We start from the raw sequence: 13,720 nt of genomic DNA, 5'->3' as shown, positions 1-13,720 counted from the left end.
CCAGGCATTTCGAGCATCGGGCTAATTAGCTGTTCTTCAGGTTGTTACTTTTCAGCTCCTGCCAGACAGCAATTCCTTTAGGGTCTTCCAATGGAATTGCTGTTTTCTTTTCCCGTCCTTTTCAGTAACTCTCTCAATGCAGGTAAAATGAGTCAGGGATAAGGATCGAGTGTTTATCCATTTAAATCTCAACCTAGAAGAGATTTCACTCCAAAGACACCCAGGCAGAGTCGCGGGGACCTTGATGTATGTTTTAAAAACAACTAAAACGTGGGGGAACTTGACAGTTGCCTTAAAATCTAGCTTGATTTTCATTCCTCTGGCTTTTTGCATTTCTCCCCGTATTGCCAACTTCAGCTTTCAAAATCAGCGAGTTGCGCGTATGAACTCCGCGGGTTCTCTTCCGAACAGCCACCGAAGGGCCGAGCCCGCTCTCCTGCGCCGGCTCCGTACCCTCGGAGCCGGGAGACCTGGGAGCACCGAGAACGGGACGCTCCCGGGGCAGCCCTCGGCCGCGGGAGGGCGGACCCGGCCCTCCCGGTTCCCCCCCGGTCCCGTCCCCGCCGCGGCGCGCTGCTGCCCCCTCCCGGGGACCGGGGCTGTCGGCGCCGCTTCTGCCCCCGGTGGGAAGCGACGGCGGCGGGGAAAAGCGTGTCGCGGAGGTGCGGGGGCTTTCCCCGAAGGAGCGGGAGCCGCGCTCCCCCGGCGGGTGTCGGATGGGTCATCGCGTCCCTTCAACGGTGACATCGCAAAACTTCACCTCCCGCACCGGAGAATCTTCACCGCTTTTACGAGCGAAGCGTAGCACGGCCCTTCACGCGTCCCGCAGCAAAACTCACCCCACCGCTGGTGCGAACTTGGGGATCTTTGCAATGGCAGAAACAGTGGCTGAAGCTGCATTTTAGCGAGTGGAAAAAGTGGCATTTCATCCAAGAGAAGCTAGGAAAACTCCTAAAGTGTTTGGGAAGAGATTGAGAAGTGCATCTTTTCTTTTTTTGTTGTTGTGTTGGATTTTTTGTTTTGTTTTGTTTTTTGTTTTTTTTTTTTTTTTTTTTTTTTGTTCCCCTACCATCTTGCACGGGCATGTGCTCCTTATTGGCAGACCTGGTACAAGCAAGATAAGAAAAGGAATGTTTACGCCCAGGCTCCTGCAACTTGCCCAAACTGCTCCAGGACCCTCAAGGATGCGTCTTCACTGCTCTTGGCTGAAACCCCCTTCCAGCTACCCACGCTGCAGCGAGCATAATGTCAGGGACACACTTTTGTCCCGCAGTCGGCTTCTGTATTGTCTCTCCCCGTGTGTGAACTCCAGTATCGCCTTTCTGCAAACTTGGTGGGCGACACTGGAAATTCAGTCTGGCACCCGTGCTACCCCATTGTACAGGAGAAGAAAGAATAAGCACAAACAGCTGCTCAGCTATGGAAACTATTCAAAAAGGTAGTTTTTCTTCCTTTTTGTACAGTGGAAAAAACAATTCCCCGCTGCTAACACCATTCCAGAAGAGTCTGGCTAATGTGGTGCCTGAATTCAGCAATGCGCCCTTAGCAGTGCCTTTCCACTCTTACATTTTAAAGTGAAATACTTTGTGCAGATAAAGCAAAATGGGAAAATTATAGAGGGCTTTGGGGGGGGTGGTGGGGAGTGATGAGGAAGACAGTAATTCAACTTTAACCTGCTTGAAAAGATAGCTAAAAAAGCTGACCTGAAATCTCTTCTGGTTTTGGACGTGTTGTGCTCCGCTGGCCTGAGCTGAACCCAACCATCCCAGAGCACCTTTTCTGCCCCTGTGCTGTGCGCAACGCGGCTCCCCGGCTCTTAATTTTGACCTTGACTTTTCAAGGATTGTTTATGGTGCATATTACTAGGACATTCAGGCACCTCTTGTGGCTTCCCACTGTAAATACCAAGACAACAAACTCTCTGATTTATTAATCAATTAATTAGATACAATATATTTATGGCTACCGCAGGCCCACAGCAATTTGTTTTAACAAATTCACTGCTAGGCTGCAGTGAAAACCAAACTGAGACGGTCTATCAGTCCTTCTTCATGAGTAGAACCCTCTTTCTTTCTGAGCAAAGACGGTAACAGTTATTTAATGGAATGGCTAACGTTTCCGCTGAAATTTGAATTTGTAAATAGCTGGACTATTTGTAGTCTCTTTCTTCACCTTTACTTTATGAGTTTTGTCCTGGAAAAAAAAAAAAACCAAGAAAAAAATATTTGCTGGCATGTAAGAAGGAAAAAACCCAAAACAACCAACCCACCCTCATGTAACTAAGAAAGCCCCTGTCTGGGGCTGACAAGGTGTTAGGGAAAAATGGTCACTTTCCACTGTTCAGGTGGAAATTATATTTCCGCCTGCTCTTTCCTCCTTTAAGTTGTCAGGCACAATCTGTTTTGTTCAAAAGCACCAGCAAACTGTAAATCCCATTGAGACAAATAACTTTTTGGTCATTGGGATTTTTAAGCTCTTCTTGTAACCTACAGAAATGGTTCCTTGCCTCTGCTACTTGAAAGTATTATTTTGGTCCTTGAGAGGTGGCAACAGTATTTTAGAGGAGACTTGTGAGCACCATTTCGAAGCTGAGTCTTTGTCCTTGCTGACCTGGTAAGAGTCAGACTAGCAGATACGATTTACTAGCCATGGCACAACTGGAATGCTTCATCTCCTCGCTTTTTCCATACTAAAAGAGGATTGCTTATTTTTAGGAGTTATCTGGAAGCATCAGTATAAAATCAGAGTGAAGAACCACGTACATACAAAACTAGACCTAATGACCTTCACAGAACAGATTCAAAGAACCAGAAGTAAATCTCTCACCAAGAGATCTTTACGTGTCTGGATTTTCTGTGCAACAACAAACATGGCCTTTTCTCGTTCAATGCGCTGCTTCAGGAGGTCGTACTGATTCTTCCTTTGCTGGGCTAATTTCTGGAGGGGAAAAAAGAAGCGTTTTTAAGACAGAGAGAGGAACAAGGCACTATGGTCTATCACTGACCTATTCTGAGGCACTTGGGCCTCACAAACATTTTTTTACATTTTTAAATCACAATCACACTAAAGAATGCTGTGCTTGGATTCCAGAGAACTGTTTTAACATCTTAATTCTCATAGTAGAGGTTTTCTAGTTAGGACTTAATTCTTTGTGCTTGTTTTAATCTCTGAAATCCAATGTAATTTTTCTAAATCCTCTGGATTTCAGTCTTGAATGCAAGATAACATTTAACTCTCTAAAGAAAACCCAGTTTACTGGGGGGGGGGGGCATGGGAAACAGACCAATTCCTGAAGTGCTTAGAAATTGCAGAGAGGCCTCCCAAAATGCAACTTGTTTGGTCACGTTTACCGAATAAGAGCGGATGGCTTTCCCAGCACAAAAGTGGTATTACTGCAGGTGTGATTGAAGTAATTAAATTAAGGAGAACAGATCCAAACATGCTTAAAATATGACTCAGACATTTAAAGGAGAAAACTTGTCAGTCTACAACTTGTCCGACTGCTTTACTGACAAGCCAAACTGAGAAAGCTGGCAAGAAGAAAGGGACCACAGGGTGTTTGTTATCTGCCATCTGATTCAGAAAACAACAGGTTACAAATCCACCAATCGGCAATTTTAGACAACTTTGTTTTTACCTTACGCAGACCAACTCAAGCTTATAGGTCCGCCCAGTACATCTGAACTAATTAAGCAGTATTTACAGTGTTAAAGCTGAGCGTAACTATTTCTAGGAGAGAAGTGCTGTGATATTAAAACATCAGAATCGGAGTTGATTGCGTAAGCAATTCACCCCGAAGGATCACGAAACGCTTTAGGAAAGCCAAGAAGTGAGACTATAGCTTAAATGTCCTTAAGAAGAAAAGGGAGGAGACAAATCCTGAATCTCAAGCCACTTCAGGCTCGGAACCTAACTGAAAAATACCGTAAGATCAGAAATCCAACAACAGATAGGTCTGTGTTGGAATAAGCTGCTGCACGTTCCTATTCAGCGGTGCAAGAGTTTTTGGTAAGGTGTGAGGGGAGACTTCACAGTGGATGCTGCAAAAATCACAAAACCGCAGCAATCTAAGGAAAAGATAGTTCCATAGTTGTATGTTGTGTAATGGAGGAGAAATACATCAACTTTGCCAAGGAAACTGCCTAGTCAGATCTGTACCATTCCTTTCTGGCCCATGCATCACAACTCTCGATTTATAATCCACAGTGGACTGGGACACAGCTGAACAAGTTCTCCATGGCGGTCCACTACAGCCTTGCATCGCCAGTAAAAATTCTAAGACAACAGAACAACTTTGTTCTCCTCCACAACAGTCCAGCGAGTCCTCTTTAGTGCTTTTTATATAAAAGATGTAAAGCATTAAGAAAACTAGAGTACAAACAGTGGCAGTACCTTTAAGTGGGCAGGCTCGGTGGCTCCTTTCAGCGTCTCTTTCTGCAACGTTGCAATGGTTGGTCGGTTGTACACCCTACCTACGAGCTCTGGAAGCGTATCCAGATGAGTTGCAATATCGAACTCCTGAACTATAAACACACAGAAATTTAGGAACAAACTCACGTGGATTTCTTGGACTAGTGCTCAGCAAACCTTCCATACGTGTAGCTTAAGTACAGCCAGCGATGGAAGCCCCAGCATCTATGATAACACCACACTATTTTAAACAGCCTACAATAAAACACCACACAACGCTTTGTCTGGCAAAACCTATTTAAACCTTACCTTCCTTTTTGGTATCCAAAAAGAACACGTGCTTGTTGGGATTCTTCCCCTCAGCATCCAGCAGATGGAGCTCCGACTTCAGCCTCTCGATTTTCTGCAGGAAAGAGAAGCTCATCAATGTGGCCAAACATCCCTAACAAGGTAAATAACGTCTCCCTGAAGTAAATTCCCCTTTGTTTCTCAAGCATCTGGACTCTTTCTTCCTTTTTAACCTTTGAAAACATATCTAGTCTGTATTTATGTCGTCTTCATAACTTTTTTGAGTAGAGGTTAACAGTAATTTCCAGTATTACCCAGCCAAATAGGTACAAATCAATTTTCAAAACAGTAAGTTACCTGTATGGCAGACGAAGTAGGAACGATTACCATGAAATCACTAGCAAAAGTACGAAGGGAAATTCAAAGCTGATTTTCTCTAATTTTTTTATCTGCAGTGATGGTGTGGGGATCAACATCAGAGCATAAAACATTTTCAGAACGGGGTCATATTTCTGTTGATTTCCTGCCTACCATATTCAAACGACCCACTTCAGTAACAATAATCCTCAATTCTTTATAAGAATGGGAAGCGAGAGTACATGTTTAGTGTCTGAAATTTACATAAGAAATTGTGGTGTTTTATAATAATGCATAGCGTAATTTTTATTATTCAGTATACCTTTAGGTTCTATATACAGCGCTCCACTGACATTTCCATCACTTCCAGTATTACATAAATCAGATTTCACTAAACATAAACACAATAGCCTACAACAACAAAAAACCACAAAAAGAACAATTCTGAGCGAACTGGAAAACTCAAAAAAAAAAAAAAGAGGTATTACCTTGGCTTCTGCCACTCTTTTCATTTCCACATATTTAATATCCTGTGTCCTCATCAGTTTCGCCTGTTCGGGGGTCACCTCATCCTTTGGCTGCTTTATTATATGAACTCCATCCTAAAACCAGACGGAACACAGCACTTGCAGACAGGTAACATTCTAGCTATAGTGTACTACGGGTCCTAATAATAAAAGCACAAAACCCTTTTTGTCCTCTGCCCTTCATTTTCTTCCAAGCCTTCCACAGTTATCAAACCAAGTCTGCTAATTTATTTCCTAACTCATAAATTAAAAACAAAAGAACATAGGAAAAAAAATGCTACTTAGAGTAGCAGAGTGTAACCCTGCTTGAAGGCAATTTAGATTCTCACCTGGAGCTCTGCACGTATCATTTTAAAGTAGAATTCATCAGGATTCTTGTCCAGAGCTTTCTTCTGAAGTGCTCTGAGGGCATTCTGTTTCTTGTGGTAGTCACTGGGGGAAAAAAAACCAACCAAACAGAAGCTGTTCAGCAGTTTCTCCACGTTCACACTCCCTGATGAGATGCTGAGTCCTTCAAAGTGATGCTCAGAGCTTCGAGCCAGCAGACAAGGCTCCTTGTATAGAGCTGGCCACCAACAGACGACTTTAGCTTTACTCTTTATTCCTTAACAAAGCTGGAAATTAACAGTGTCCAATGGTGTTATAATGGAAACACATTCATCTATTCTGCAAAGCTGACTGAGCTGCTTAAGACTCTTGGATCTACAGAATCAGCCATTAACGACGAAAGATAATGCTTGTAATTTTTTAATTAACCACAGTAACAATGATTTTGGGAGGCCTTGGCCATCCACATCCCCTGACTTGGCCATAGGGATGTCACCCTCTGCACCAGACGGGACCAGGCCCATGGCTCTGTGAGTGATCGCGGACACTGGCCCGGCGGAGCCCGTTCCGGCCTGCTGCGACCCTCGGTACCGACCCCCGGTACCGGCCCTCCGCCCGAACCCGCCCCCCGTCGCGGCGGCCCGACTCACTCGGCGCGGAGCCTGTAGTCCTTCTTCTTCTCCAGCAGCCCCAGCCTCCTCCGGGCGGCGGGCTAGGGGAGAGGGAACGGCATGAGCGGCGCGGCCCAGGAGACCCGACCCGACCCGTCCCGTCCCGTCCCGCGCACTGACCTGTGCTCGCTCCCGGTGCGGGCGCTGCCCCGACTTGGCGGCTTTCTTGAAGGCGGCCGACATGGCGGCGGCCTCCCCTCGCCTGACTCGGGCCTCGCCGCGGTGCCCCCGCTCTGTCCCGGCCCGGCCCGGTGCCGCCGCCGCCCCGTGGAACGCTCAGCCGTCGCGCATGGGCCGGAAGGGGCGGGGCCTCGGGGTCAAGGGTTGCGCGCGAGGCTCGTCGGTCGGTAGCCCCGTCTCCATGGCGACGGCGGGGACGGGCCCGGCCCCGGGGGGATCCGCGGCCCTGCCCGGACGCTGCTCGGCGGCTGGACCCGCTCGGGGCGGCGGGCGGCGCCTGGGAGGGCACGGCCCCGCGGGTGGATTGAGTGGAACGATGCCGGGAGCGCTGGGCTCCCGCTCGCCCTGTGCGGGGCTTGTCTGCGCCTGCCTGGGGCGGCTCTGAGCCGCAGTCCCGGTGCGGGCACAGGGCCGGGTCCCCCGGATTCAGCCGCGGGGCGTGCAGCGAGCACCGGCGGCGCGGGGAGGAGCCGGCGCCTCCCGGCGGGCAGGGCTCCCGGCGCCGTAACGGGACTATTGTGTGGGGCGGGAGGCGGCCGGTTCCTCCGCCGCCCGCTTGGAGCCGGGGGACCCCGCAGCCGACCGGACCCCCGGAGCCCGCCGCTACCCCCGCCGTGCGGGCGGCCCGCGCCGAGCCGAGCCACGCGGTGGGGGAGCGGGCGGGCTCCGGGGCGGCCGCTCGGAAGCGACCGGGGAGGCGAAGGGGTTAGCGCCGGGACGGGGCCGGGGCCAGGCGGCCCCGGTGCCGGCGGGAGCCTCCCGCTCGTAGCTCGTACCCCCCCCGCCCGGCTCTCGGGGCGGGCACCGGGCGGCAGAGCCCGCCGCCCCCGTCCCGTCCCGTCCCGTCCCGTCCCGTCCCGTCCCGCCGTCCCTCAGCCCCGCCCCGGGCCGGGCGGGGCCGGGCTCCGCGCCGCGGGGCTGGGGAGCCGCGCCTGGCCATCGCCGGGGCGAGCAGCGAGCGGGGCGGCCCCGGGACGGCGACCAGGTGGGTCAGGACGGGACGGGCGGCGGCGGGGGGAGCCCGGGACGGCGGCTGCCGCCCGCTTTGGGCCCCGCAGCCCCGGGCGGGTCGGGGCGGCGGCGAGGGTCGCCCCGGGGGCGGTGGGAGGAAGGTGCCTCCGCGGCGCTGCCCGGGACGGGGCATCCCCGCGGGCCCCCGGCTGGGATCACTTTGTCGTTCCCCGGGATGCGGTTGGCTCGGGGAGCTCCGCGCCGGTTCGTTCTGGGAAGGGCAGCTCGCACCGTTGTCTAAAAGAAAAAAAAGAAAAAAAAATCAAATCCTTTCGGCCGTGTCTCTTTCTCAGACTGTAAAGTTCCAATGCTCAAGCTGTACCTTATTAAAAAAGCTCTGAAACTTTACCCAACCAATAAATTTAGGAGTAAACGTAAACCAAATGCTCAAACGTAGCATAGGGAGATTTTCAACACATCCTAAATGGTTGCTATGTTTCCAGAGAATCCCAGGGTAGGTATGGGGAAAGACTACTCGAAGCCTTGCTTTTTTGTGTGTGTTAAACAAAGACTCCAAAGGCACAATTTGAATCTTGCTATTAAAAAAATAGCTTAGCATCTTTTAATTTTTTTTTTTTTTGACTGAGCACAGTTTTGTTTCAGATTGTTATGTTTTCTTAACAGGTAATGTTTTATTTTTTGGTTTCCAGTTTTGTTGGTATTTTGTACTTGCGGTTACATGAATCACTTTGACTCTTTCACAAGAATTCATGGATGTACTTTACAGTTAGCCTGGGTGAAGCCTGTGAGCAGGAATTACACTCCGCTGGCTCAAAGCTCAAAGGGATGGCCTGCAATGATGGTTACTTACCTGCACAGTGCAGGCTTTGATACTGAGGTCTCTATATTTAGATTTGAATTTAATTCGTTTGCTATTTTCCCAGTTTTGAAAATCATAAAGAAATCTTTCCGGAGTGGAAATCCTATTGTAGGAGCGCAGTGAAGATCGCCTTGGACCAGGCTGAAAGTCCGATGAATGCGGTATCCTGGTGAACAGCCAGGGAAGAGTGTGGGGAGATTTCTTCTAGTTTTCTGACTCCTCTACTTGGCATTAGAAATCTGTGGCTCTTCTAGCTGCTATGAATGTGTGATTGTCAAATATTCCTTTGCTGTTAATTTTTGAGAGGTGTTTTCTTGGATATTTCCTTAGGAGTCTGTCATATTTAAATATCTGTCTTTGGCATGGGTAGTATTTTTCTGGTGTTTGTAGAGGTGTTGAAGCTACCTCATTTCCCCAGTTTGCTTTGTCAGAATGTCGTTTAACTGACTGATAGGCAGGCCATCAGCAGGAAAGGGGAAGTCTGACATTTCTCTTGTCTTACTTTTGTGCCATTTTCTTTCCCTTTCCTAGGACAGAGACTGCTTGCTTCTCTTGCTGGCTCCTTCCTTAGAAGGCACAGAGTTGCGAGCATTAGTTTAATTCTTACCCAGCTAGGTCTGTAATTTTGTATACTTCTAAGACTGGTGGCATAGCACAGGAGACAAAAATAGAGGTAGTTGTGGGCACTAATTATAGTGGATGCTATACAGCAAAAGGAACTTGTAGCAGGAGCTCCTTATACCTGCACATAGTGAGTGGTGGGGACACCAAAGGCAGCGCGGTCGTTGGAAATGTCCATAATTCCCTAGCAGGGAGCCCTGTCAACAGTTCCATGGTCTCAGCTTCTGGAGCACCACTGTTTCTCCATGTTGGATGTTTCTGAGGTGCCTCTTGGGGGAAAATCTGTGCCTCTCCCCAGCCTGCCGAGAAGCATCCGAGAAGCCGAGTGGTGACTTGTGTGCGGAGATCAGGCTGGTTCCGTGCTCTCTGGGAGGGTGTAGGTTGCTGCCGTTCCCTCTGCAGGGTTTGCAGCCGTCTGCAGCGCGTCTGCTGCCAGCTCTGCTTCCTCTTTACACCGCGGATCCTTCAGACCGGGCTCTGGAGCAGCTGTGCTGTCCGGGGACACAGCCGGCTGCCTCAGCTCTCTGAGATCGTCATGGGGAAGAAGGACAGGAGTATCTTTCCTGGCCCATGTCGTGGTTGCGCTGATCAAGCGTGTTTCTTTTTTCTGTAGAGTACCAGCCTTGTGTGGCTATAGGCACTGTTCACTGGGCGATAGATTTCTGAGGGGTGTGGGCTTGTTGATGTTCTCTCAGGTTTTGGACCTGGCAGCTTTAAGATGGAGGTAGACCCTTAACCGACGGAGCCAGGAAAAACTTCTCTGTGGGCAGGTTACTGAAATTCCCAGTGCTGCACCAACTTTGGAAGCACTTGGTTCTGTTCACAGCCAGGACTCGCTTGCTCTATTGCTTGCTCTATGAGGTACGATGCTTTCTGCTGTGTTCCTAATTGTGGCTGAGCTGATGCTGTTACATGGCCTGCTGTTTTTTCAAATGCCAGCAGTAAAATGGAATAAATGTATTACTCTTAGTGCCCAAGTGATTCCCACCCCCTCTCCCTGGGAAAGGACTTTTATGCTGATCACAGCACTGATACACAGGATTTTTATGGTGGCCCGCTTGGGTCCTCGTTCATGTCTGTGAGGTTTTCACTGTCCTTAGCTTGCATGAGGTCATGCTTGGAGAGCCCTAATTGCAGCGGTAGCCTCAGGAGAGAGACACAAGTGTAAACCTTCTGCCTCTGCTTCACCTTTCGTGTGAGAGAGTTTCCATAGACAAAGAAAGTCTTTACGTAGAACTGGGGGCTGGCTGACTGGTCTGAATAAAAGCCAAACTTCTTAACTAGACAAACAGCTTCATAATTTCTTGTAATTGCTCAAGTAAGGAAACCATTTCTCCTCCGGCGTTCATTATTCAGTATCCTTCGTCAACATCCCCTTTTCTTGGATTGTCCACGCTGGCCGTGGAGCACCCGGCTTGGTCTGGCGAGAAGGTGGTGAATGACGCTCGCAGTTTTGCTCAGCATTCGGCTCCAGAGTGCAAGCTGCTGCCCCTCATCCCACAGGGGACTTGGGCTGTTTCTGCTGAAATAGGTGTAATTTCAATGGCTAAACTGTAAAATTCAGGGAGAATTTGACAATGTTTTGCCTGGCGATGTCATGAAAACAAATATAAATGTTTTACTGTGTTAAAAAGAAAGAAGAAAGGACAGTTATAACAAGAGACTGCATGTAGGAAAAGACCTGTTGTTGAGGCAGAAAAACTTTCACCAGTATTCTTTAATCTACCAAGAGTTTAGGATCGCTTCCAGAGGACAGGACATTCAAGTATGAGGGCTGAGTTTGGGAGCAGAGGAGTTTCGGAGGGACCAGTGTCCCGCAGCCAGGCTGGACAGCCCTGGCTGCTCTCGGAGGGGCAGCTGCCGCGGAGCTCCCGTTCTGCCGCCGCGGAGCTCCCGTTCTGCCCTCACTCCTCAGCGAGGGGGTGGCGTTTCCCATGAAGGCTGATGGGCAGCTGCTAGACTTTGTCCATTAAGAAGTGGTGGGTCTTCAGTACAGTTGGGAAGTAAAAGGCTCCATTCTGCAGAGATGTAATTGCTGGGAAAAGCCCGTGGGCTTTGTTTCTTCTCTTCCTTCCGTTTTGCACTGGTTTTGCCAGGTGTAAAATACAATTGTCAGCAGTTTACAGGGAGGGGGAGTGTCAGTTTTCCGGTGGAAGAAAATATCAAGGGTCTGATTGTGAAAGGAAAGGGGAAACTGAAGAATGCCACATGGCTTCCACCTTCCTGTATTTCATCCTAGCAGAATGCCTCTGCGAGTGACTCGCTTTGTCTCTGTGGATATTTGCTAAATGGAGAACAGTTCTAACAAACAATTCTGCCCCTACTCAACAGGAGCCCACCGAGAGGATAGTGTTACCCTGGGAGGAATCAGAAAGACATGTCCATTGGGGCTAATGTTAATAAGTTATATTGTTATAAGTGTGATAAGTTAATAGTTAATGAAGAGTTATTTAGAAATGTGTAAACCCAGAATCCAAATAGCAATAGAATAAAACTCCTGAAATTTATGTTCTTGTTCTTAGCGCAGTCTCACTTTGGCGTTGTTTGCCCTGTGGTCATCTGACTGTTAGCATTAACTCATATCATTTTTTTATTTGGCTCTGAATATATTACTGAAGTTTGGCCTAGGCTTGCTAGTTGCAGAGTTCTTCTACAGAGTATTTCAAACTTCTCAAATACAAAAAAAATTATTCTTAAATCAGCACCATGGATAAATATTACCATGCGACCCTTCTGATCGGTGTCGTCGCTGGATGGAAGTTTGTTGATGTTTATGCCCAACCTGCCCGGTGCCAGTTCTGTTCAGGAATATAAATTATGTTCCAGCACCAACTCGGTGGCTGATGCCAAGGACATAATCTTTACTGCTTCCTAACTTAGTTTTGAATGTCTGAGCCATAAGCCAGAGGAATGTGCTGTATCTAACCTGGAGCTGTTAGCAGCCTCCGAAGTCGTAAATCCAGTGCGTGGAGGAGCCAGTGCAGGTGACTGGACAGCTGGAGCCGTTCTCTCGACGCTTTTTTTCGAGGGGAAAAGGGACCTCTGAATAGCTCAGGGAAACGCTCGGTGTTGTTGGAACGGCCGTGGATCTGCTTCCCTAGTGCTTCCTTCAGCACATGTCACACTCGACCCTGCCAGTCCTGAACACCAATGGGAGTCAAGTCATTGTCCCCAGTGGCAGATTAAACTGCTTGGCCATTGTGGGGAGTCCAAGATTTTCCTCTCTCGCCCTGTTTAAATGACTGCTTGGATGTGAAGCCAAAGTAAACATGAGCTAATAAAAAATGTAGAGATAACAGATACGGACTAGCTCTTGCGGAGTCAATGGGCATGCTGCAGCACAGAGATGTGTGACTTTTGCTTGCATCTTTTTCTGCTTTAGTTGTAAAGCTCAATTACCTGAAAGAGGCGGTACAGATCATGTATAACTTCCTTTCTGTTGCGACAGGGGAACTGTATTTATGTGTATCCTTTGAATAAGAAGGGGGTCTGTTGCCGAGGATCTAGTGCCTGCCTTGCAAGCTATAGCGCGCAAACCCCGGGCCACACTTCTCTCGCTGGAGGTGCCGTGGCAGCTCATGCAGCTTTGGAGTACTTTCCTGTATTTCCCCACAATGCGTTTCCTTGTTGGCAATAAATGCATTTTCAGCTGACATTTTACTGTTTCATTTACTCAGTACACAGCCTGTGAAGGCCGTTGCTCTGAGATAACATTGAGATCAGTGAGTAAGGAGGTAAGATATCTACGTGGCTATCAGGAGTGCCTAAACTTATGGTAAAGGAAGGAATGAGATTGCGAGAGGATCAAAAATCTTTCCGCGTGTGAGCCACTGTGGAGCGACAGGGGTTGGAGTTGGATTGTCCCTGTATTCCTGTGATGTGGTGCTACGGAATACTGTGATATGTTATAAAAGGTGCTGAAGCGACTGGCTGGAGAGGTACCATAACTGTTGGGATATACAGCTGTTTTCAGTGCTCCTGTGTTGCTCGTATGCTCAATTGCAGCGTGCCTGAAGATCCCTGACCCGCCAAAGCCCTTTTGCAGTGGTTTTCTTTGCTTTCTCCTTCCTGAGGCGCAGGCTGTGCCTTTGGCTCTGGTGGGGTGGTGCGGGCTTGCGCTCTGTCCTCCGCTGTCGTGGCACGGCAAGCGGTGATCAGCAGGTTACAGAGAAACCGAGGGCCGAGAGTGTGATATGACATTAAAAGCTGCTGGGCAATAATTACCATCAACGGTACAGATGAGTCCAGGTCTAGGAACGGTTTTTTCCTCTTTCATCCCAAGCCAGCGGTGGCTCACGCTGACGGCACACCTGGAAATGAGGTAACCGAATACTCTGCCCACATTGTTCGGATTAGCTGGGGCTTGGGCACAGATGGAGCGTGTGTTTTCTCTGCTCCTGGGCAACCTTTGTTCTCCTGCAGCCGGAAAGCCTCGCTGATGACATGAGACAGGACAGGGCGCTTCTCCCTTTCTTGGGAAGGATGGTCCCGAGCCACCCGTGGTGTGA

General features: G+C 49.0%; 2 protein-coding genes across 3 annotated transcripts in view; one reads left to right on the top strand and one right to left on the bottom strand.

Annotated features, from left to right (window-relative positions):
• Positions 1-1,902: 1,902 nt before the first annotated feature.
• On the bottom strand, positions 1,903-6,895 carry UTP11 (UTP11 small subunit processome component). Its single transcript, XM_054223741.1, has 8 exons — positions 6,701-6,895; positions 6,560-6,621; positions 5,912-6,014; positions 5,544-5,657; positions 4,720-4,813; positions 4,393-4,523; positions 2,827-2,937; positions 1,903-2,193 (listed from the first exon to the last, which is right to left on the bottom strand). The coding sequence occupies exons 1-8, from the start codon at positions 6,761-6,763 to the stop codon at positions 2,110-2,112; spliced, it is 762 nt and encodes a 253-aa protein (XP_054079716.1). The 5' UTR covers positions 6,764-6,895; the 3' UTR covers positions 1,903-2,109.
• A 723-nt stretch (positions 6,896-7,618) lies between these two features.
• The window catches only part of FHL3 (four and a half LIM domains 3), a 28,777-nt gene continuing 22,675 nt past the window's right edge, over positions 7,619-13,720 (top strand). The window contains exon 1 of one of the 2 annotated variants that reach the window (XM_054223738.1): positions 7,619-7,745. The gene's annotated coding sequence lies outside the window, so the exon portion shown is untranslated. The remainder of the gene's footprint in view (positions 7,746-13,720) is intronic. The other variant, XM_054223740.1, reaches the window with a different exon arrangement.

This window comes from Rissa tridactyla, chromosome 18 (genome assembly GCF_028500815.1).
Source record: "Rissa tridactyla isolate bRisTri1 chromosome 18, bRisTri1.patW.cur.20221130, whole genome shotgun sequence".
Lineage (NCBI taxonomy): Eukaryota > Metazoa > Chordata > Aves > Charadriiformes > Laridae > Rissa > Rissa tridactyla.
This window is presented reverse-complemented; position numbering and strand designations above follow the sequence as displayed.

Bases quoted from the DNA above. Each gene is read 5' to 3' on its own strand.
- UTP11 (XM_054223741.1), bottom strand. From the start codon at position 6,763: ATGTCGGCCGCCTTCAAGAAAGCCGCCAAGTCGGGGCAGCGCCCGCAC. The intron at 5,658-5,911 runs GTGAGAATCTAA...GTCTGGTTTTAG, and splicing joins TGATACGTGCAGAGCTCCAG to GATGGAGTTCATATAATAAA. The intron at 4,814-5,543 runs GTAATACCTCTT...TCTTTCCTGCAG, and splicing joins AAAGAGTGGCAGAAGCCAAG to AAAATCGAGAGGCTGAAGTC.